The sequence below is a fragment of the Dermacentor variabilis genome, chromosome 4, assembly GCF_050947875.1.
Source record: "Dermacentor variabilis isolate Ectoservices chromosome 4, ASM5094787v1, whole genome shotgun sequence".
NCBI classification, from domain to species: Eukaryota; Metazoa; Arthropoda; class Arachnida; order Ixodida; family Ixodidae; genus Dermacentor; species Dermacentor variabilis.
Genome location: NC_134571.1, coordinates 38,478,427 through 38,502,880, shown reverse-complemented (window position 1 = coordinate 38,502,880; position 24,454 = coordinate 38,478,427). Strand labels below are relative to the sequence as shown.

Genomic DNA, 24,454 nt, shown 5'->3' with positions numbered 1-24,454 from the left:
CACAGCAAATTGAGCTTTTTTTGATGACTGTTTCAGTATTGAACATATGCTCATTGCTTTAATATCCTTCTGCATGCTCTCCTGGGCTTGTAAAGCTGATTTTAAAGCATTTTTAAATTTTTCGTAGTTAATAAAAGTGCGCATATTATTATTTAAACTAGTTAACGGAGTAAGCAGTTCAAAAATTATAGGAAGGTGATCACTGTTAGTTCCGGAATCTACAGTCTTCCAGGAGGTGACAGTCATGCTCGGGGTAGCAAACGTAAGATCTAGGGCAGATCGCGACTGACCACGAACGAAAGTATCTGCTCTTGAATTTAAGCAGGAGAAATGATTCATTAAGACCTAATCCCACAAGCGTTTGCCACAAGTGTCCGTTCGGATACCCCACGATACACGATGAGAATTAAAATCTCCCACTAGTATGATGTTCCTCTGACTGTGAGCAATAGAGGTACCTAGATAACGGGTATCTTGTACTCCAGCGGGGAAGTACGTGTTAATTATAGAAAAAGGTGTGCAACCAGGTAGTATTATATCCAGTGCTAGGATTTCACAGTCTGGGGACATTATCTGGTATGCTATAGTAGCTCTATGGCAGATTTTTGATGAGACAAACAACACTAAACCACCGCCTCAGGATGGGCGATCCAATCGAAAACATCAGACATTTTTTAGATGAAAAGATTGACCAGCAGCAAGCCAAGTTTCCTGTAAAATAATATCTGGAGAGTATGTAGAAATACGATATAATAAGTCTGTTGCGGCCGAAGGTATGGAATGACAGTTCCATTGAATTACTGTTAAAGTTCCTACGGCGAATAAATCCGAGCAGCAGAGACTGCTTGGTATAAAACGTTCTCTTTTAAGAAGTCCTTCTTAGTCGGAATCTCTCTAACGTACTTTTTGCTTTAGAGTTGATGGGAGAGCTAGATTTTTTCTCTGTCGGTGACCTTGTTCGTTTAAGGGATCGGGGGTCCCTATCTACATCTTGATTTTCCACCCCATCTGTGTCGGAGAGACAGATTTGGTCGACTTTATCAGGAGTTGATGGCTTTGGTGATTCGTTATTTGTGAGTGGCTGCGCGTTCTATATTTCAATAGGTGGACTCCACGGTAGACCCGACACCGGATCCTCAATATTGGGTTTATTAGTTAGTTGAAGCCACGGAGTTAGTTGTGAGGACAGCACCTGAACAAGGGAGTCGTTGAGATTTGTCATGATGCGCTCCATCGCTTTCTCCAATGCCTTTTCTACGGAAGCTGCCACAGCCTCAGAGATTGAGTTCTCCATAGACAATGTCTGACAGGCCGTTATACCAGCATACCCTCGAGTTCTGCTCTGAATTTCTCCAATGGCCTCACGACGAGAGCATCGACGTCTGTCAATTCTTTCGAGGATTTGTACTTCTTTTGACCTTGCAGGGCAATTAGGTTCATTTGCGGGGTGGTGTTAGGGTTGGCGTCTGACACCACGTGGCAAAAGGAATTTCATCCGACCATCTTCGTCGAAATGAGGCGTGACTTCTCCGGCGATGGTTGGCGTCCCGCACATCGGGCACAAAGAACTTTCTCTCACCGGACCTTTTTCCACCAGGCCTCGTCGAAATGAAGCGTGACTTTCTAATTCGCCATGACCGTTTCGAGTGTGCCTGTCTGCCGGAAGCTCCGCAGTGTACAGCCTCTTGTGTGTGTGTGCGAGTTTAGAGATGCCCTTTCCTCGAATTGGACCTAGAAGAGAACTTCCACGAACCCGCAAAGCGCAGAAGAGGTGGACAGGCGTCTAGAATTCCGGGAGGCGGGACGACTTGTTCCTTCAGCAGGCTCGGTATAACCAGAGGAGGAGGGGCCCTCTTTCCGTGCCGGTCACGTGACATCGACGGAAGCAAGATCCCGCCCACGATTGCAGAAAGCCTACTTAAGGCGTTCCGAAATTTACTTTTGATCACTTCATGCTCTTCTCATTTTCTTTCATCTACCTTTGAATAAACCGTGCAAGTTTCGCACTAGAAATCGTCTCGCCCTTGCTTGGTCGCCGTGGTCTCCCGGATGCCTGCAGCCCGCCGACAACGCCACGCTACCCAACAGTAACGTCGGTCGAGCTTCGATAGGCAGGCGTCGCTACTTCTCGGCAGCAGTACGATACGCTACCCTGGAGTACACAACAGTGGGGACCACTGCAAAAGCAGCATGACTCATTTCGGGAAGAACAGTCACTTGAATGATAGCCTTCTCCACAAATTCGGCATCGTGTGTTAGACCTGCAGCCTTTTATGGTGTGCCCAAACCACCAGCACTTTAGGCACTGAAGGACACGAGGTGATAGAGGCTCAACTCGGTATATAAGTGGCCATGCCTTGATTTCCGATGTGCGATTCATTCCAGCGAAAGTAGCTATGACTGTTTCAGTGGACATGCACTTATTATCAACGACACGGCTGCAACGATATACAGAAATCACGCCTGCCGTTGAAAACATTTCCAAGATTTCTGCCGGACATAGACTTATGTCGACACTGCGGACTAGGCCTTTGGTACATGCAAGGTGACGAGGAATGAAACTGCTCACCGGATGTGTCGCAAAAACACCGCACTTCAGTAAATCTTGAACACAAGCCTGGTCTGACGAGCAGCAAAGAATGCCCCGTCGGCCAAACTGTCCAACCTCGGTGATTTGTTGAAAATTGGCCGAGGCCATCCGGAGATCGGTTTGAATTGCTTTGGGATTCATGCGAATCACCCCGCCATCACTCTGAACCAAAGCCACAGGTACGCTGCTCGTCCCAAGATTAAAAGAAAACCAGCCAACTACTTGACCAGAACCAGTGTTCGGGAGCCTTTTTGCTTTTACTTTTCTTCGTCCGTGCCTTCAGTGCATTTTCTTCATTTACTTAATCGCCGTTTCTGCTTTCTCCTTGTTCCACCATTCTTCCCGCTTTTCTTGTTCGTAACAATGTCCTACCTTTCAATCGTCGTTACCTTCACCTGCATTTAAGTTCCTCCTTCTTCCAAATATTGCACCATTTTTTTGAATATGCTCGACTTCGCCTCTTCAGCCCTGCACTGCTTTCTCGTTATCCTGGCGCCTAAAATCGTCCTCGAGGTTACGCTGACACCCCCATCATGCGGCCTATCTCGTTTCTCCTGGCTGCCATGGATGCCATTTATTATTCTCTCTCTCTCTCTCTCTCTCTCTCTCTCTCTGGCTGCCATGGTAAATACTCGCTGTATTTTTGTGTACAGCCTGAAAATTAAATGTATAGCCTGAAAATTAATGACAGACTACGTGACAGGTATCCATAGTCATAAATGCTGTTCATTCTTCCCTTCTTTTTTCTCGCCTTTTGTATAGCCCTCTCTTCAAGTGCAGAATATCCAACTGGAGAGATCGATCCTCCAGTTATGCCCTCCGGCTTTCCTTTACTTTTACAACTCGCTCTCTTATCCTTGCCTTCCTCGAATGTGTTTTCTTTACCTTGGCAGCGATTTCTGTTACTCTATACAGGGTGTCCCCGCTAACTTTAGCCAGAGGTTAAAAATATGCCAGTGCCACGTAGTTGGACGGATTAAAGGTAATGTTATTTGCCGTCGCCTGGAGATACTCAATCTATTTTGTTCATTGCGCCTAATCATATAATTAGATTTAGTTAGTTAATCAGCTTCTCAAATATTATAATTAGATTAAAAGCGTCAATGAGAAAATTGTAGAGCGACATGAAAAACTCCCGATACAGCTTTCTGTTCCTCAATACGTGCTACATAAAAGTGTTTTTTCGACCGTGAAAGAAGCCCGCAAATGCACGCAAAATTGCCGCGCGGCTGGCCGCTTGAGGCAGATTAGATAGATAGATAGATAGATAGATAGATAGATAGATAGATAGATAGATAGATAGATAGATAGATAGATAGATAGATAGATAGATAGATAGATAGATAGATAGATAGATAGATAGATAGATAGATAGATAGATATAAACTGTGCATAAACCATGAGCGATGATTGCCACTGTAAGTGCACAGCGGGACGCTTCGAGTGAAGGTGTTCGATTAATTAGAGGAACGGAACATCGAATATTTGCTGCAGCAAGGATATTTGGGTACAGCAGTCGTTGTTTCACTGCGTAATCACGTCGACAACAGAGCCGTTAACCAGCACATCTGTAACGATACTTTAGGTGGACAACACGCGCCTCTCAAAGTGCCGTAATAGTTCGCCGCCTTAGACAACGAACGCGTCCGCGGTGTCGGCGTAACTAATTGTACGAAACTCCACGGCTTCGTATCGGCGGCGGAACTCGAACCTCCAACCACCGACAACGCAAACGAGCGAAACAGCCAAAAAAAAAAAGCGATTCGCTTTAATAGATTCATGCGCGCGACCCGACGCGTTCTTCGTAGAAGGCGCCCGTTCGAGGAATTTGCTGGCTCCCAGAGCGACCCAGCAACTCGGCCGCTCGTTGCGGCGTGACGCTGGCGAAACGCGGAGGAACGCCTGACTCGTTCGCACGCATGCTGCCTGCTCCAAGAGCGGCAACTGCGCCGTTGTTGTTGTTCCTCGTGCGCCTCTTGCGACAATAACACGCGGCAACATCTTTACTGCCGAGGAGGTGGCGATAAAAAAAGGGCTGCGCCTTCTTCGCACTATACAAGACGATACCACAATAACTGTGCGATGGAACGAACACGTGTGTTAGAATGGATGCTGCTTTCGTCGCCAACGCTCTCTGCCGTCCCGCTGTCGGCTCATATCGCATGCCTTCGGAATAGTCACATTCCAGTGCCCCCCTTTTCTTTTCTTTATTTCTGTTTGCACATCCTACCCCAGCAAGGTCTGCGAAGGAAAAAAAAAGTGCCATCAGACCTTTCGTATGTACGCCACTTCTTGCAACGTTTGAAGCCAGTCCCGTTCCGGTTCTTCGAGTTTATAAACTTGAACCGTCCGGCTCGCAGATTCGCGACAATAACTCCTTCTGGGCATCACGTCCAGATCTGTAAGGTGTGCACTTTGCCGAACGATCACGCGGGGGGCGACGGGGGGGGGGGAGACAATGTGTCTTTATTAAAATCAAAACTTAAAACTTCGCCGGTTTATCGTAGTAAAGGCCATTCCTTATCAGACGGTAAATATTAAAACCACGGTGAGAAAAAATATACACATTGCACACCAAACTCGATACCTTAAAGTCGTGGCGACCTTCCGCTTTAGCATTAAGAACAAGTTCATTTAAAGAAAGAATGATTGCACAAACCACTGACCATGACCGCTCATGTAAGCGAACAGACAGAACGAGTGAGAAAAGGAAATTTTCCTTGGCAAGTGCGACCATCGACCACGGACCTACGACGAAAAGCAGAAGAAAGCTATGCGCTTTAATAGCAATATCGCGCACGCGGTAAGTGCCTTATACGAGAAGGCGGCCTGTAAGAAGGCCAGCGAAACATCGTGGTTGCCCAAGCAGGCTCTTTATAGTATGTCGGTTCTGGTTCACCTTAAACTTCTTATTATTATCTTATAACTTCTTATCGTTATCAGAAGGAACACTCCAAATGGTGTAAACTGTTCTATGCTGATAACGCGCGTGCCGTTCGTTACTGGAAAGTACCGGGCTCGCAGCGTTAAAGAAAGGAAACGCATCAAGGCAGATAACGATTATTATTGTGTGGCAGAAGGGGCAAGCCAAAGGGTGTAACTTTGCCTAAGAGTGTAAGCTAAGCAAGTTGTTTACATTTCGTTGAATAGGAATCATGTCGGTCACACGTTTAATAAGTGTTTAATCTTCGTACGTCAATTGCAGTCTTTGCAGTGTTTGGATCGGACTGCTGGTACGATCGGATGGGAACTCGGCGCTGACGCCCGTGGTTGTACCTGGGTCGCAAGCCCCAAGGGTAGCGTTGGCCTGGCGGCCTGGGGTACAACTGAAAGCATCCGAAGGTCCTGGCAAAGCATGAGTCGACTGGTAACAATGAAACAACTTGTTTATTTTAACATCGCAAAGAGTTGGTGGTCAGGTTTGCCCGAAGTAGAGAGACGGGAGAGCACTTCACTCAACAGAAGAAATCGGAGCCCTCCTTTTTGCGTCCGGGGGCAGCTGTTTTTATACTCTCGCAGTTGAGGGCAAGAAGGAACCCCTCAAAAGACGAGCACGTGAATGTACAATGGGCTAATGGTGACGCACACTGTCGTAGCGATGCCGTAGCACCATGACGAGCACGATCTCGTAGCACCCTGTCGAGCACGATCTCGTAGCACCCTGTTGTAGCGCTGCCGGTCGGGCACAATGACTGTAATGAGAGGATGGTCCCTGCTTTGGCATCGCCTGTTTCGGGCACAATGACTGGAATGAGAGGATGGTCCCTGCTTTGGCATCGCCTGTTTCGGGCACAATGACTGGAATGAGAGGATGGTCCCTGCTTTGGCATCGCCTGTTTCGGGCACAATGACTGGAATGCGAGGATGATCCCTATGCGGTCGCATCGCCGCAGTCGCGCTTGGAAACACCTGGCGATGAGCGTTGCGGCGACGACGATCGGGCCAAAAATGTCTGCCGCCCCGCCGCAGTCGCGCCGGCAAAACCACGTGTCGCAGGCGAAACGCAACAGACCGCCCCGCCGGGGGAAGGAGATCCCGATGGACAGGGGACTGCATCCGCTGTCCGGAGGGATGTCGCTCGATGATGCACATAACCGAAGTCGGGCGTCCCTCGACGTTTCTTGAGCGCAGCGCAGAGAAGGCCTCGTTCTCTCGTTCAGGTTCGCACGGGACACTGCAAAGTGACTTCGGGAGAGTTCACATTTTTGTTCTCGTTCCCGGCAAGCGTTAGAACTACGCTGAAACTCAACCGCTCAGTCAGCAAGCACGGCACAACCCTCACTAAGCCCTGCCAGGCTCTTTCCCCTTTTTATACCACTGCCTAGTTCCTTACAGTAGTCTAGCATCACTCAGAACGCGTCCACAAATTGAAAAATTGCCCTAGAAAGCATATCATCACTTTGAAACACTAAACAAAAGCAATATGTTAAAAAAAAAATCCTGCCTCAGGAAGAAAAACATCAGTAACAAACAATTTTGAGGCTGATTCCTACGTTAGGGGCTTCGACTTAAGCCATCGGCGTTACCGTTGAGACTCCCCTTTTTGTAACGCACCTCAAAGGAATATTGTTGTAAAGCGAGGCTCCAGCGCAGGAGGCGGCCATTTTTGGGAGAGATGGTCTGCAGCCATTGGAGAGGGCAGTGATCCGTCTCAATGATAAACCTCGAGCCGGCTAGATAGCATGACAATTTCTGAACGGCCCACACGAGACACGCACACTCTTTCTCGGTGGCGCTATACGCCTGCTCACGACTGGACAGCTTACGACTAGCATACAGGACGGGGTGTTCTACTTCTCCATTTTCCCGTTGGCACAGTACAACGCCCATGCCTCGCTCACTAGCATCGCACTGAACAATGAACCCTTTTGTATAGTCTGGCGATCGTAGCACAGGCTGGCTTGTTAGGGCACTCTTTAGGGCGCTAAAAGCTCTTTCCTTTGTCTCGTCCCAGACGACTGTTTGAGGCTCTGTCTTTCTTAGAGCATCCGTCAGGGGAGCCGCGATATCAGAGTACCTAGGGATGTACCTCTGATAGTAGCCGGCGACACCTAAGAACGACCGAATATCGGTCTTTGTGCGCGGTTGCGGAAAGTCTCGCACAGCGGCCACTTTTATTTCAGAGGGGCGGCGACGACCCTGACCAATCACGTGACCGAGGTAGACAACCTCGGCCTGTGCTAACTGGCACTTAGGAGCCTTTACTGTCAAGCCTGCTTCGCGCAGGCGGGTTAGCACTGCCCGCAAGTGTGTCATATGCTCAGACCAGGATGCGGAGAATATCGCTACGTCGTCTAGATACGGTAAAGCGAATTCTTGCTGTCCCCGCAACACTTTATCCATGAGACTTGAAAAACAGTATGGCGCGTTCTTCAAACCAAAACTCAACACTTTAGGACGGAATGTTCCCATTGGTGAAATGAACGCCGCATACCTACTAGCCTCTTCTGTAAGTGGAACCTGCCAATAACCCCTGACAAGATCTAGGGTGGAAATAAACTGAGCGCTACTAACTTTCTCAAGGCGCTCCTCGATGTTAGGGATCGGATAAATTTGATCCTTAGTGATGGAATTAAGCCTGCGGTAGTCGACGCAAGGACGAGGTTCCTTGCCCGGTACCTCAACTAAAATCAAAGGGGAGGTATAATCACTCTCACCTGCCTCAATAACACCGAGCTGTAGCATTTTCTTTACCTCAGCCTTCATAATATCGCTCTGGCGGGGTGACACCCGATACGCCTTGGATCGTACTGGCTCTGGGGAGGTAAGTTCTATATCATGAGTAAGTACCGAAGTCCTACCAGGCCTCTCAGAGAACAGACCTTGAAACTCTTGTAATAGCTGGTGTAGTTCGGTTTTCTGCTCGGGCGACAGCGGTGCTTTACTGATAAGGTCACTAATGACTTGACCGGTGTCTTCCCTGTTCGTCACTGAGCCTAGTCCCGGAAGCTCGACCGGAAGCTCTTCAGGAACGTTTACCATCATGCACACCACGGCTTCCCTTTGTCTATAAGGTTTGAGCAGATTACAGTGGTAAACTTGCTGTGCTTTCCGCTTTCCTGGCAGACTTACCACGTAGTTAACGTCCGACAGTTTCTGAACAATTCGCGCTGGGCCCTCCCACTGCACGTCTAGTTTGTTGTTTAGCGATGTGCGCAATATCATGACCTCATCGCCAACCTCAAAACGACGGGCCCTGGCTGTCCGATCATAATAAACCTTGGCCCTCTGCTGGGCCTTTGTCATTGCTTCACCTGACAACTCCTGTGCCCTTCTTAAGCGTTCGAGGAGCTTAAGCACGTACTCCACCACGACTGGGTCGTCGCCCCTACCTTCCCACGATTCTCGAAGCATGCGAAGCGGAGATCGAAGCGAGCGACCGTACACCAGTTCAGCTGGCGAAAACCCCGTAGCCGCATGCGGCGCGGTCCTTAAAGCAAACATCACCCCAGGCAGACACAGCTCCCAGTCAGTTCGATGTTCAAAACACAACGCTCTCAACACGCGCTTCATGACGGAGTGGAGCTTCTCAACGGAATTCGACTGTGGGTGGTACACTGAGCTGTGTAACAGCTTTACCCCACACCTTTCGAGAAAAGTTGTCGTCAAAGCGCTAGTAAACACTGTGCCCTGATCTGATTGGATTTCCGCAGGAAAACCAACTCGCGCAAATATGGACAGTAGTGCATTAACTATCTCAACTGAGCTGAGTTCTTTAAGCGGCACTGCTTCAGGGAACTTTGTCGCTGGGCAGATCACAGTCAAAATGTGTCTGTACCCCGTGGCTGTTACCGGCAGAGGTCCCACAGTATCAATAACGAGCCGTCTAAAAGGCTCCGTAATGATAGGTACCAATTTCAACGGCGCCCTCGATTTGTCCCCTGGTTTGCCCACCCGCTGACAAGTGTCACATGTCCTCACGAAATGGTCTGCGTCCCGAAAACACCCTGGCCAATAGTACTCTTGCAAGAGACGGTCCTTAGTTTTCTTAACTCCTAGGTGTCCGGACCACGAACCCCCATGCGACAAGCGCAACAGATCCTGACGATAGCATTGAGGCACGATCAGCTGATCGAACTCCACTCCTCTTCGGTCTAGATACTTCCGGTACAGGACTCCACCTCTTTCCACAAAACGCGCAGTTTTCCTGGCGATACCTTCTTTGACATTGCAGCGCACGTTTTCCAGGCTGCCATCCTTTTTTTGCTCAGCTATCAAAGCCGACCGGCTGACTTTTAGCAACCTATCAAGTCCGTCTGACGTAGGCGCGATGAGCAAATCAGTAGATAGCTCTTCTAACTTTCCCGAATCGGGATTTTCCTCTCCAGTATCTGGCGCCTTCAACGCTACAGACTCAATTTTATTCAGTTCGGGCGTGCTCTGAATATCAGCTTGCTGCGCCTCTGACCCTTTTTCGTTGTTTGATAACGTCGGCCCCGCAACTACCGCCTTTGCAGCGAGCTCCCGAACCTTCGATCTGGTTAAGGCCAGAACACTAGCTTCACCAAACAAAAGCCCCTTCTCGCGCAGGAGGTGATCGGACCTGTTTGAAAATAGGTACGGGTACTGGGGGGGCAGCATAGATGACACTGCCGCCTCCGTCTCAAGCGCTCGGAAAGTCCTTCAATAAGCACTTTTGCTACTGGCAGACACACGCTATGAGCTTCCACGGCTTGCTTGATCCACGCGCACTCGCCCGTGAACATGTGGGGTTCTACATAAGACGGGTGAACTACATCCATCGTAGCTGCGGAATCGCGAAGCACTCGGCACTCTTTCCCGTTCACGAGGAGGTCTCGCATGTAAGGCTCGAGAAGCTTCATGTTCTCGTCAGTGCTGCCTATTGAAAAAAACACAAATTTTGGTGTTGTTTGCGGACACTGCGCCGAAAAGTGACCCGGCTTCTGGCACGTATAACAAACGCGCGCTCGCCTCATCTCGAACCGCTTTCTGCGTTTGGCTGCCGCCGTCTCTTTACGTTTGGTCGGACTGCTTTCACTCGCATCCTCACTACGCGTGTCCCCCTTAAATCTCATGGGCGTGAACCTTGGCCTCTCAAACTGGGAGCCAAATTCACCCTTTTGACCGTCCTTAGCTCCGCGAGCTCGACGCGTCACAAACTCCTCGGCTAGCTCAGCGGCTTTAGCCACCGTACAAACGTCTGGCCTATCCAAGACCCAGTATCGCACGTTCTCCGGTAACCGACTATAAAACTGTTCTAGCCCGAAACACTGCAGAACTTTATCGTGGTCACCAAACGCTTTCTCTTCTTTGAGCCACTCCTGCATGTTCGACATAAGCCTATACGCAAACTCTGTATATGACTCACTTTTGCCTTTCTCATTTTCCCGAAACTTCCGACGGAACGCCTCCGCAGACAGCCGGTACTTTTTTAGCAGACTCGATTTTACTTTGTCGAAATCCTCTGCTTCCTCTCTATCCAAGCGAGCGACTACGTCGGCCGCCTCGCCGGGTAACAAAGTGAGCAAGCGCTGTGGCCACGTTTCCCGAGAGAACCCCTGCTTCTCGCACGTTCGCTCAAAGTTAACCAGGAACAAACCAATGTCCTCTCCAAGCTTAAACGGCCGCATCAGGTCAGTCATTTTGAACAATACTCGTTCTCCTGCACCGTGTGCCTGACTTCCATTACGAGCGCGTTCCATCTCTACCTCAAGACGCTTCATTTCCAAAGCGTGTTGACGGTCACGCTCTTCTTTTTCTTTCTGCTCTTTAAGTTCGCGCTCCTGTTTCTCTTTTTGCTCTTTAAGTTCGCGCTCCTGTTTCTCTTTTTGCTCTTTAAGTTCGCGCTCCTGTCTTTTTGACCTCTCCTCAATAGTCTCAAGGCATTCCGACAGCTCGTCATCCTCAGCCTCTAACTCAAGAATAGCCTTTAGCAATTCTGGTTTTCTGAGTTTGTCCGAGACATCCAGACCCAACTCTCTTGCAAGCTCCAACAATTTCGGTTTGCGCAACGACTTCAAATCCATGGCTGCTCTGAATGCTGCTTTCTCTACTGCTTACTATTGTCTTGCCGCAAACTAACCCGGCAGCAACGACAACCACAATTACCAGCTCTGTTTCTGACACTAACAAAAGCCTGGCAAAGCTCAGAAGAAGAAAGTCCCGCACTCACCAAACCTCGCAGCCAAGAGTCCAGCGCAGTCGTTCCGCTGCAGGCAACCAGTCATCACACAGGGCTCGTTGCACTGCTCCCGGATCGTCGTTGAGCTGCTCAGCATACAGTCAACTGCATCTCTTCGCTGCTGGCCTCCGTTGTCGCGATCTCACCGCTGGCAGACAGTTGTTTGAAGTCGGAGGCGATCTCACCGCTGGCAACCAGATGTTTGGATCGGACTGCTGGTACGATCGGATGGGAACTCGGCGCTGACGCCCGTGGTTGTACCTGGGTCGCAAGCCCCAAGGGTAGCGTTGGCCTGGCGGCCTGGGGTACAACTGAAAGCATCCGAAGGTCCTGGCAAAGCATGAGTCGACTGGTAACAATGAAACAACTTGTTTATTTTAACATCGCAAAGAGTTGGTGGTCAGGTTTGCCCGAAGTAGAGAGACGGGAGAGCACTTCACTCAACAGAAGAAATCGGAGCCCTCCTTTTTGCGTCCGGGGGCAGCTGTTTTTATACTCTCGCAGTTGAGGGCAAGAAGGAACCCCTCAAAAGACGAGCACGTGAATGTACAATGGGCTAATGGTGACGCACACTGTCGTAGCGATGCCGTAGCACCATGACGAGCACGATCTCGTAGCACCCTGTCGAGCACGATCTCGTAGCACCCTGTTGTAGCGCTGCCGGTCGGGCACAATGACTGTAATGAGAGGATGGTCCCTGCTTTGGCATCGCCTGTTTCGGGCACAATGACTGGAATGAGAGGATGGTCCCTGCTTTGGCATCGCCTGTTTCGGGCACAATGACTGGAATGAGAGGATGGTCCCTGCTTTGGCATCGCCTGTTTCGGGCACAATGACTGGAATGCGAGGATGATCCCTATGCGGTCGCATCGCCGCAGTCGCGCTTGGAAACACCTGGCGATGAGCGTTGCGGCGACGACGATCGGGCCAAAAATGTCTGCCGCCCCGCCGCAGTCGCGCCGGCAAAACCACGTGTCGCAGGCGAATCGCAACAGCAGCAGATAACTTGTTCAAGCTTTCCAGAGTGCCGTGCTGCCGTTATGCCCAATGTTTCCAATGCCCAATGTATTACAGCAAGCGGGGGACATTACTTGCACAAGAAATGGAAATGCATGATCGGCTGATTGAAAAAAGTTCACCGGTAAGTTTTTAAATAGTCACATTACAGAACATATTGCAATTAACGAAGGGACGATGTGCACCCGGTGACTTCAGAAGGCGTATACACTTGAAACGAATTTTCAGAATCAGAATGACAGCAGTTTCGGGCTATTCATTCCCAAAGTGAGCGATGAAATGCATCGGTGCTCCAGTTACTTTTGTGTTTCGACGCATGAAACCGCTGTTTGTCAAAAAAAGGTAAGTGCAAAAAATAGTGCATCTTTACCGCATGTTTTACAACGCATATCTTGGAACCCGTGCGATCCTTAGAATACGTTCCAGGTGGATATGCAATGCAAGCTCACTGGCCGCAATTCGTAAATTACAATATGTGCCTTAAAGGAATTAGTTAAAAAGTTAATTAGTAATGTTTTTTTAACAGTCGATTACGCATTTCAATTTCTTGTGGGGGTAGCTTCGAGTAATCGAAACCGAAGTTTCGAGTAATCCAGCTCAAGGACTACAATTACGCTATCTGCGATAAGCCATTTTATAAAATTCTGTATGGTCTAAAAAAAGAAAGAAAAAAAAAACGCCCCATATATGACAACGAGTGGAAGTTCGATGGAAATAAAGAAGGGGTTGCTTTAAGTATAACGTGTGGAAAAGCTTTAGCGTTACTGGTATAATTTTTCAAATAATTATCGAACCTTTGTCTTATTGACATTTTCGTGCGTTATAGTAGGTTAGTAGTGGGTCTCCCCCACGTACTGGGTGAATTAAACGAGCCATTTGTTCATATTTTAGAAGAAAAAATATAACGTTATGGGTAATGTGTAGGCAAAGGCCAGCATGTCTGTGTTTATTGCGGCCTTTGCAATAAATATGCATTCAAGTGCTGCGGAGGGGTATAAAAAGTGTTTTATTTTTTTTTAAGACAGCGGCACAATATTTACCCCACTGCAGGAGTAATAACAAATACCATCGGGATCAAACTTAGAGAGTATGGGTTAATCGCTATGGCAAAACGGTATGCGAAGTTAAATACACGTGCAACAGATACAGTCGTAGGAAAATATTTCTTCATGTAGTGTTCGGAGATGTCATACGATCGTTGTCAGCAATGTTTCTCAGTGTCCCGAGCGAACTCTAATCTTCGCTAAGTTTATATTTAATGACAATCGGAAGCATAATGAGTGTAGCGTGTAGCGAAATCTTAACGTTTCTGGCTTAATTAGGAGCAATCAATAAAATTACTTGACCCTCGCTTTTTCGGTATATTTCGGTAGTTACATCAACCTGCACCAATGGCCTGGTATCGCCTCCAACTCAGCGCAAACTTAAGCCACTGAAAATTCTTTGGAGTATTGAATAAATATATTAATTTCTTAATGGCGTGCGTATTCGGCTTGTAGATTCAGCGGAGGGCTTTTCATTGCTGTTTCTTTCACTTCCATTGCTACACGAAGTACTGACGTCACACTTGGCGCCAAACACCACTGCAATGAGCGTCAGGAGTTTCAGCTCTTATTGATTTCTCTAACATGTATACAGTGGGATTACAACTGCAGCACATTCCGACCACGTGCAGCATTAAAACAGAATAAGAAGTTGAACAGAATTATTATTGTCCCTCTGTGCAAGATGCACAAAGCACCCGCCTTTTTTTATCGCATAAAAGGCAGCTCTAGTAGCAGAAAAATGAGCAAAATAAATGAGTTTCAGGACTGAGTTGAGGTTAGTTGAATTAATTAGACTATAAGCCTCAGAATCGTTTGCTGACCATGCACGGGAAGGTTCGAGCCTATGTTCAACGATTCGCCCCTGACATGCCCTTCATACGGTGCACAGGGTCTTCTGAACCATTTCTCGAACCGGTTCGGAACGGTTCCTCTAGTAAGTTCCGGTTAGGGTTGAGCTCCAAAATGGGGGAAGAATGATAAACTTTCGGTTCGGTTCTGGTTCAGCTGAAAATAACGGTTCACCTTCGGTTCTCGGTTAAGTTCGACCCCTTGGTTTATACTTCAGTTCGGGTATTACAAGAGAACATTGTAAACTGTAAATATTGCAAAGACAAGGAGGCACGATCTCGCGAATGCTATTCTTATGCATGCCTAGAAGAAGTATTCAAGCTATTAGAGTGGGAAGGCTTAGAATTGAGGATAGACGGTGAATAGCTCAACAACCTTCGGTTTTCAGATGACATTGTCCTGTTCAGTGGAGATGCATTGCAACAAACTATTGAGGCGTTTAACCGAGAAAGCTTGAGTGCAGGGTTGACAATTAAGGTGCATAAGACACAGATAATGTTCAATAGCCTTGCAAGAGAACAAGAATTCATAATCGCCAGTCAGCCTGTGGAGTCTGTGCAAGAGTACGCTAGTCTAGCTGGAATCACCACCGCGGCAGCTGAACTTGTCAGTTCCGTCAAAATACCCCTAAAAACGTCACATGTATCATCAACTACAGCTGCTGAACTGGTAGCTCTCCGTGCGGCTCTTCATTTCATTCAGGAGGAACCACCCCATCCATGGTCAATCTTCTGTCATTCCAAGAAAGCCCTCCAGAGCTTAGCCTCAGCACTGCGTCTTGGATCACATGAGCAGCTCGTTGCAGAGATCAGACAAGTCATCGATTGGTTGACAAAGGACGTGACATACTATATCAATGGTTGCCTAGTCACTGTGGCATACATGACACTGATCAAGCGGACCCAGCTGCTCGATCTGGCTATGGCGGCGTCAACTGCGTTTCCATTCCTCTTTCCAGAGCGGATGCAGGGAAGCAACTTTCCGCGAACCTAACATTGGTTCTATGGGATTAATCCGAATTCACAAGTGGACGCCTTCATACCCTGGACCCTAATTTACTGCTCTGTATTCCGTCCGACATTCAACGACGTGACTGAAGCCTTCTAGTCTATGGATGGCTTGGAGGAGCATTTTCAAATGCGTACTCCTTTCGTGTCGGAATGGTCAATAGCCTACTTTGAGACTTCTGCGGGTTCAGCGAAACGATTTCGCCCCTTCTTTACGAGTGCCCTCGTTTCAACCAGCAAAGAGCAGCGCTCTCAGCCACGCTAGACCAACTGGATAAGCGCCCACTTACTGAAAACAACATTCTTTGAAACTGGCCTACACAAATGTCGGCGCGATCCGCTACGAAAGCGCTGCTGCGTTACTTAAACGACACTGGACTGTGATAACTTGTGACTGTACACTGTGTGACGTAAGTTGTATTAGCCTGACGTTGGGACACTGTGTAACACTATGTAACGCCTTCGCAGACTGCAGTGTGGCAGCGCCCACAGAATAAGTTGTGTATTGTGTGTGTGTGCGGGTTTTTTATTGCTTTCTTTTCGTATCATTTTTCTCTCATCTATTGCATCCTTTCTCTCTGCTCGGTACAGGGTAGCGAACGGAATCATATCTGGTTAACCTCCCTGTCTTTCGTTTGCCTTTCTCTGTCTCTCTACGCAATTATCTAGGTCGCGTACTCACAAGGAACCATGATCACGAGAAGGAAATTTACAAAAGAACAAAAACAGGTTGGAGTGTCTACCAAATCCTGACTGAACCTGCTTCTAATTCTATCCATTCACGCTGAGCTCTACTACAGCAGCGCTGTAGAAGCTTTACAACATGGGGCCCATGACGTCTTGTGCAAGCCACCGACATATACCAAACAAGACCTGGAGGAGTAGAACCTCGTATGTGATGTGCAGAGTGACAATTTTCAGCACGAGTGCTCGCTTCAATTGTGACGTCACCAGCCCGAAGATTGTACCAATGCTGATGCTTTCCCAGTCGTTGGGCAATAGTTAGGTATGTGCGACATTAAGCGGGTAATGCGTCGTGTGCTATAAGACCATCCGGTCTGTCAGAAGATTCGCAGGAAAGGCTACTCGGGTTCGTGGAAACCTTTGCAAGCATTGCCCGTACGAATAGTCGCACGACGGAGCGGGTGGTGTTTTTCACGCCAACGTGTCTCGCGCCTTAGCGTGTGGCGATGAGTATAGTGCACACACGTACCTTGTCGGAGAGCAACTGCAGGTTCTGCCGAAATCCCTCCTCGGTGCAGCGCAGATCGGCCGCCTTGCGGGAGCGCAGGCGCTCGAGGCGCTTCACCTTCCGCTCGAGGATGTCCTTGACGTGCTTCTCGTCGCGCGAGTACTCGGACAGCGAGCGGTACGCCTTGCGCCAGATGTCCAGCTCGCGCTGAAGCTCCAGCAACTCGGGTGCCTCGTGCGGCCGCAGGCTCTTGGTGTCGCGCAGCCGCAGCAGCAGGTACGCGCCCGCCAGGCACAGCAGCGCCCCGGGCACCATGTGCGCCGTGAACGAGGTGAAGTTGATGCCCTGCGCGCATGGCGAGCACGGTCGGTGAAACAGAAAGCTGGGACAACGATGTGGTGAGACCTGTATTTCGATAACATTTATATGGACACTCCTGGCGAATGCGATATGAGTCCAAATGCGATATGATCCTATCGCGCCCTGCGTGCTGCAGGTGCGAGGGAAAGCGTGCGATGGTGGGCCTGATGCGCGCAGTCTTCCCGCGCGTCCTGTGTTGGAGGTCAAGCAAGCTCTATTGCTTTCATGCTTTAGGGATATTTAGGGATATCTCGTGATCTATGTGTTTTGGGAATTGTTAAGTCGACCTTACTATACACGACCGCCTGTGACTATGTCAATGCACGTTACTCTGCGTGTACGTCTCTGTTTATTTTTTCTTATCTTTGTGGCCCCCTTTCAAGTATGGAATAGGATACCGAGCACGATTTTGGTTAACTTCTTTGACATTTATGTCTCTGTCTCTCCCTTGGTATATGACACTCTTTAGCAGACAAGTTTCTCGCGCCGTCGGAAGCGATATATACAACGACGACTACGAAGCGATCCTGACGAGGTCCATTAGTTGCATTTACAGAGGCCTCAAATTAGCGCCAAGTTTTGATGCTGAACACAACGTACTCCTTGCGGGTCACACCGTATCTTTTCGGGGACGTGTTAGGAAGGAATGCGGAGTGTCGGGGGTGAGGAGAGAGTAGTAAGCGTTCCAAGCAGCGACGTCGTGGCGACGGACAGTACCTCCAGGGACCTGCGTGTTTTTACGCAGTTTAATGCATACAAGTGGCTGAAATGAATATGTCGAGATGAATCTATGACGTGACAAGTAATAAAAAAAGTTTGAGGCGATTAAATGCAAGGAAAGGTCTAAGTCGTGTAGACCATCGCGAAAGTTCACGAGGCGAGAGGGCGTCGGTAGATGAGTGAGAAGAGAACACAGCTGGGTAATCGGCAAAGAGGTTGTAACCACTGACCTCGACGGCAAAAAGAAACGAGGTTGGCCTTAACTGTCGCAAGCTCGCCAGTCAATGGTCAGCTTTAGTACAGCGGACTCTCCAGATCGCTCTGAATGCCCGAAGAAATAGTGGGTCACCGGGGCGCTCGGGCGGAACACACTTTCTGCATTTTAGGTTGCGCGTTTGAGCTTGGCCCGAAAACGAAAGTCGTGAAGAAGCGCGCAGGCACACACAAAAGCGATAATGTTGGGGAAGTCAGCCGGCGCCTTTACTGGCCTCTTCGCTACCAATTCGCCGGCAGTTCCGGACGGTGCGTTACTATCGCAGCAAACGGAGAGTGATAAATTTTTTTTTGCATTTGTGATCTAAATTTTGGGCGTTTAGTAATTTATCGCCATTTTGAGCGTCTTCAGAGACATCTAAAAACAGCCATATTCGGATCGGTTTAGTACAAACAGCGTGCACACACAAACAAAAGCACTGCAGACCACGTTGCCTCTTGTTACTGAGTGAGTATGTTTTACGTTGTCAAGCGCGTTATGCTGTGTTGTTCAGGAACGTTGCAGATGACTTGAAACAAATAACTGAGCACTTGGTGCGGGGGTGCTATGGCACCGAGGTTTCACTCGCGCCAAGAGCCAACCGAAGAGCAGTGGGAGGACCGGCTGACCAGTCCCGACCCTGAGAGCCTGCTCATGCTGGTGGACAGGGCGCGGCGAGCGGCCCGGACCCACGGCTTCCCGGACTGACGACACCGCCAGCCTATGGCAACAACTATCTGCTCATTTGTTCAATAAACTTTATTACTGCTGCTATAATTTGTCAGGAAGCAGGAAAAGGTCATAGGTTCGAAAAGTAATGTACAGACGACTAAGATGCGATGCACGCTGTGAATTACACCTTGGAACTGTAATTCGTGACGCTGTGAATAACAACGCACGTCACTTCCTGTCCTTGTCGCGGTGTGCGCTGTGATTCACAGCAACGTGGAACGCCAACTAGGCCGGTCTCAAACCTTGTTGCAGTTCTACTTAAGACACTGTCGAATTCCCGCCGCTTCCGAGCCAATCCTAACTGATGCAATCCTCGCTTGACCCATTGAGCAAAAGCAGCACGGCGCAGTTCTATATCAACGCCAAATCCCACATAGTCCAAAATACACGCCGGCGCTCAACCGAGTGCGCCATTGGGCACATCCATTATCTGCGCGCGCTAACACAAGATGTCCCACTTTGCGATCCAGCTTGCGGTGAGCGCGCAGGGTGCTGAACAACAATGACTGCAGATTTATTCATGGAGTAATGTTGTAGGACGCGTCAAGCGCGCATATATATATTGCAGTCACCTGCGGCTGAATTGTTGCAGGCAATAGACTCGCGTATTTTCGCTAGAGAGAGAGAGAGAGAAAGCGAAAATACGCAAGGCTATTGCCTGCAACAATTCAGTCGCAAGCGAATACAATAACCCCTTTTTTGTTTTGTTTTTTGCAGTTGCAAAACCGTCTGCAGTGCAAAAAACGTCAGCAGCTGTGCCGACGTTTAACGTCGGCACAACTGCTGATGTGCTCGACTTCAACGCACAGACGCTGCACTGTCAAGAACCTCGTTAAATAACGCTTACCGCCGTCGAAATAGTTGGGAACCACACATGCTGCGCCAGAACCTGATTTGCTCAGCGTTTTAAACGCACATCTCGTATACATTCCCCTGAGAATTCTTGTGCATTTTTTTATTGCCGATTACCCTCGATTACTTTTCAAAATTAATTCGGAAGCGACTACGCAATATGTCCATCCCGTATATGAAGTAGGACGCATGCGGAATCCTACGAAAGTGATGTCAAACCGTCACGCTCTTGGCGTCTGCTTTCGTGAAAATCGACGCCAGTTTGACCTAGACCGCAGTGTCGTCCCAGACGACAAAAAGTACCAGTGAAGTGCGTCTAGAATACTTTGAGGTGGTTTGAAGATCCAGGACGCATCACCAACGCGCGAACGAACCATACAATGTCACATATTTATCTTGCTTAAAAAAAGAAAAGCGGTTCTTATGACAATGAACACGAGGAGGTCGTTACCTTGTCCACGTACGTGCAGAGATGTTTTCAGCATCTACGAAGGGCCTCGAGCAGCCAGTCACGCGACAATATTGCGTGTTTTCGCAGCCTCCTTTCACGCTCGGAAAAACACTTTTATGTAGCTCGTATCGAGCAACAGAAAGCTGTTTCGGGAGTTTTTCATGTTGCTCCACAATTTCCTCACGGGCACTTTTAATCCAAATATAATAATTGAGAAGTTGATTACTTAAATAAGACCTATTATCTAATTAGGCGGTCCGCAAAAAAAATAAATAATCTGAGTATCTCCAAGCAACGGCAAACGACATTACCGTGGTTCGGTCCAGTTACGTGACATTTGCGTATTTTTAATGTTTGGCTCAAGCCACGTGAAACGCCCTGTATACATAAATCACGAAACACACGACTCCAGCAGCCCCACGTATAACAACGAAGCTTCGCCAGGGCGCTTCAGGAAGCCTTCAGAGAGCTTCCGAGTTCTCAGCAGTCCTTTTGGCGCTTTAGATGCCCGCCCGAAGGCTGAGTTCAAGCACGCGCGTTGCGGTGCGAAAACATGAGGAAGGAACGACAAAACCAGGCGAGCACGGCTGCAGTCGGTTGCACTCGTGTTCGCTCTTTCCTCGGTCTTTCTCTGGAAACACGTAGCCATGTGGACTATGGATAGTGGCAGAAGTTTTTCGATTTCATTTATCGACACGAGATGGCTAGGGAGACGTTGGCGCACCAAACGCACCGCCGGCGACTTCTTGGCTCTATAATGTGCAGTACGTATAAAATTACATTCGCAACAGAAAACGTTTTACAATGCGCAGTTACAGCAAAGTTACGCTGTCCCACACAAGTCGCAATAAGAAGACGAGATAAACAAACGTGCTTTTTAAAGAGATAATATAAAAAAAACATATATAGCATAAATAGCAAATAAATGATACTTATTGAACGCTCAAGCAAATAACAACTGTAGAATATACACGCCTTGCTGGGAATATATATATATATATATATATATATATATATATATATATATATATATATATATATATATATATATATATATATATATATATATATATATAGAGAGAGAGAGAGAGAGAGAGAGAGATATTTGCCGCAATAACCTTCAATAACACCACTGTCAAATTTTTAACGCTATTACAGCCCACTTTTAGATTGCTCTGGTTGGCCACGGCCAATTCCGTGTTAAAAGTGTTTTGTGCAGGCGAACAATAAGGGTTTCTTGTTTCGATCTAAAGGTGATGGAATGCTGAATTCAATAAGCAAATCAATATATAAAACAGATCGGGACTCCTGGAACCTCGAGATGAAGTTAGGGGAAACACCTCTTTAATATTCACTCTGATATAACATAACATTTTTTTTCTACACTGTGGGAGAAAATAAAAGTGGCCCGTATGGCACCGAACGCAGATAATGTCATGGTGTAGTGACCGAGGAAGCAAAGTAACCCTTGCATGACAACAATAGCGTCGAGTGCGGTCAGAGATCGTAAAATAGAACTACATTTCTCGAGAAAGGCCGCTATTTTATGCGTCCGTCATGGTACACTGCAGCAGCTGGCAGTGCATTCGATCGCGCGCAGGGCTTTTGTTATTCCAAACTGCCACGGAGACCTAATAATGTACCGTTCTTCAGTTTCATAACCTTCGCTGCGCTAGGAGTTCACGGGAGGATACAGGAGCCGCAGGAGACACGAAGCTATAGAGCACGGTCACAGATACTGCCACTCGAGGAGAGGCTTCTAATATTGTGGCCGATTGTACGTCTACATTTGCAACGTACACAAACAGACTCACTCACTCACTCACTCACTCACTCACTCACTCACTCACTCACTCACTCACTCACTCACTCACTCACTCACTCACTCACTCACTCACTCACTCACTCACTCACTCACTCACTCACTCACTCACTCACTCACTCACTCACTCACTCACTCACTCACTCACTCACTCACTCACTCACTCACTCACTCACTCACTCACTCACTCACTCACTCACTCACTCACTCACTCACTCACGCTGAATCGTGTACTAGCACCCACAAATATTATAAACAATAGGAAACAGCCTATTCCCCGAGATTGTTCAGCAAGGAAACAATGGCTCCAAACAGACATGGTAAACGCGAGCTAGAGGTGGAAAACAAGAGAGTATGATAACATTATTCACTCGAAGCGTCCTGTTCCGCTGACTGACGTGCGCTGACAATCTCCTAGCAGTGCGCCCCCCCTCCCCCCTCTCCAACCCCAGGACCTCCCTTAGTCGTCCCGCCCCTTCCTATTTCGCAACGCAATCTACACTCCGTTCTCTCACATCTTTCCGGCATACCCGGCACGAGTCTGCAGTGCCGCGTGGACCCCCTTTTTTTTCCCAGGAGCGTCTTTCTCTTGGACCACACCGGAGAAACCACCTAGGTGGCGTGGAAAACCTGGGCTGCACGTAGACGATAACGTCCTCGCGTCTCCTGTCATGCATACAAACTAGATGACGAAACATCCATTCATTACCGGGAGCCCATAACAGAAAGAAAGAAAGAGAAGGGGAAACGCTATACAATGCTAAAAAAAAAAAAAGAGAACGCCGAGGAAGGTTTATCTCTGGATAGATCCACGCTGCTAGCTTCGTCTACTTCCTCCTTTGTAAGACTGGGCCACGTCGTCCGGCCCCAAAGTACCATGGCGACCGCCGTGCCAGCGGGTGCGTGTAAACTGCACGCTGACGAGCCTCATGTGATTCCCGTAACGGCTGTCGAAACGGGGTGCTAATAGTAGCAGCGTATAGCGGTAGGGACCGTGCTGCGTTCCTGCTTGTTACGGTGTGGACATTAAAGTTTTGCACCGCTAGACCAACTTGCACGATGAGACATTCTAATAATAATAACAATAACAACGCAGGAACATACACAAGGAAACAAAGTTGTCTCCACTCTCTTCTGTCTTTGGCGTTGCGGATATGCAGGTCAGGTTAAATTTGACAAATGGCGCATACTCGGCCACTTCGCTAGGATTGCAAGTTGCCGCCACGGCCACATAAAGCTATGTTAGTATGTTGAAAGTAGTGGTTTGGTATATAGCCGTGTTAGGGGGTCACCTTGTCTTCATTTTTTTATTCTTTACTTATCTTGTCAGTATCCTTAGGCGCCAGTTATCTTTCCCCTTCAATGCGTTTTGTTGCCTGAAGTATTGAGTGTATCATGTTTGCTGCCGCTTTCTCCTAAACTACTTAGTTACAGTTTTCTAGCATATTTTCGCATGTTGCAGTCATGCCGATCCATGGATCCGCTCCTGCTGACCGGCACCCTGACGGACCTGCCTGCGACCTCTCTGTTCCCGACACCACCTGCCGTCCTGGGTTTTTGTTTCTTTTATCTTTTTCTCTTCTTTCCTTTATTGTTCTCTCTCGCTCTCCTTTTTCCTATCTCTGTTTTGCTCTCTATGTCCCAATAAACCACTGGACGGAATATTGAGACGAAACATGCCGTGCCAATGCAGACCTTTCATCATGAACTGATACGTAATCACTGCTCTTGCTGTATATTATCTTCATCTCGGCTATACCCCGTTTTTTTTTTGTAATTGGCTTTTTTTATCAAATTGCGCTTTGGGTTTTATACCCCTATTCATTTTCTTTCTATTGGCTGCTTAAACCTGCTATAGCTTGGTGATGCGGGTTTCCCTCACTTTTATTTAGGTTGCTTTTTTTTTTTAAATTGAGAGGCTCAAGAATAAGCCGTGTTAGGGTAGTTGACAGACGGCGGGGGGGGGGGGGGGGGGGGAGGCGGTGTCTGTAAAGTAATTTCGCCGCAGAAATGTGGAAGGTCGCCGTCATCAAGCTTCCCAGGAAGCAAAACCAGAGGTGGGGGGGGGGGGGGTCAGTTAGTAGGTCAGGAGGCGCTTTTCGGCCGCAGAGAACTCGCGTCACAACCCCGGTGCATCTTAAAATGCCGCACGGGCGGTCTGAAGACGTGGGGAAAGGTTGGGAGCTGTTTGGCCCAGAAGCGCCAATGGCTCGCTAGGCATGCCTCCGTGGCGGCCAAGAAGCCATTTCAGAGACGGAGGCATCTTGTAATCCGACGCGCGGGTTCTTGAGCGACGGGCTGGCACGAGATGCGCAGCTCGTCTTTGGAACGACAGTTTTACCCAAGAAGGACCGCGCACAGGATGGCATTGTGCATCGATGGGTGCGCTCGAACAACATCGAGTTCGAAGTAAGTTCGAGG

The 24,454-nt window shown here is 48.3% G+C and overlaps 1 protein-coding gene across 1 annotated transcript in view; it reads right to left on the bottom strand.

Moving 5' to 3' along the window:
• Positions 1-24,454, bottom strand: part of LOC142578960 (P protein-like) — a 367,306-nt gene that overhangs the window by 116,446 nt on the left and 226,406 nt on the right. The window contains exon 7 of the mRNA XM_075688702.1: positions 16,865-17,188. Coding sequence (XP_075544817.1) covers positions 16,865-17,188 — 324 coding nt within the window. The remainder of the gene's footprint in view (positions 1-16,864; positions 17,189-24,454) is intronic.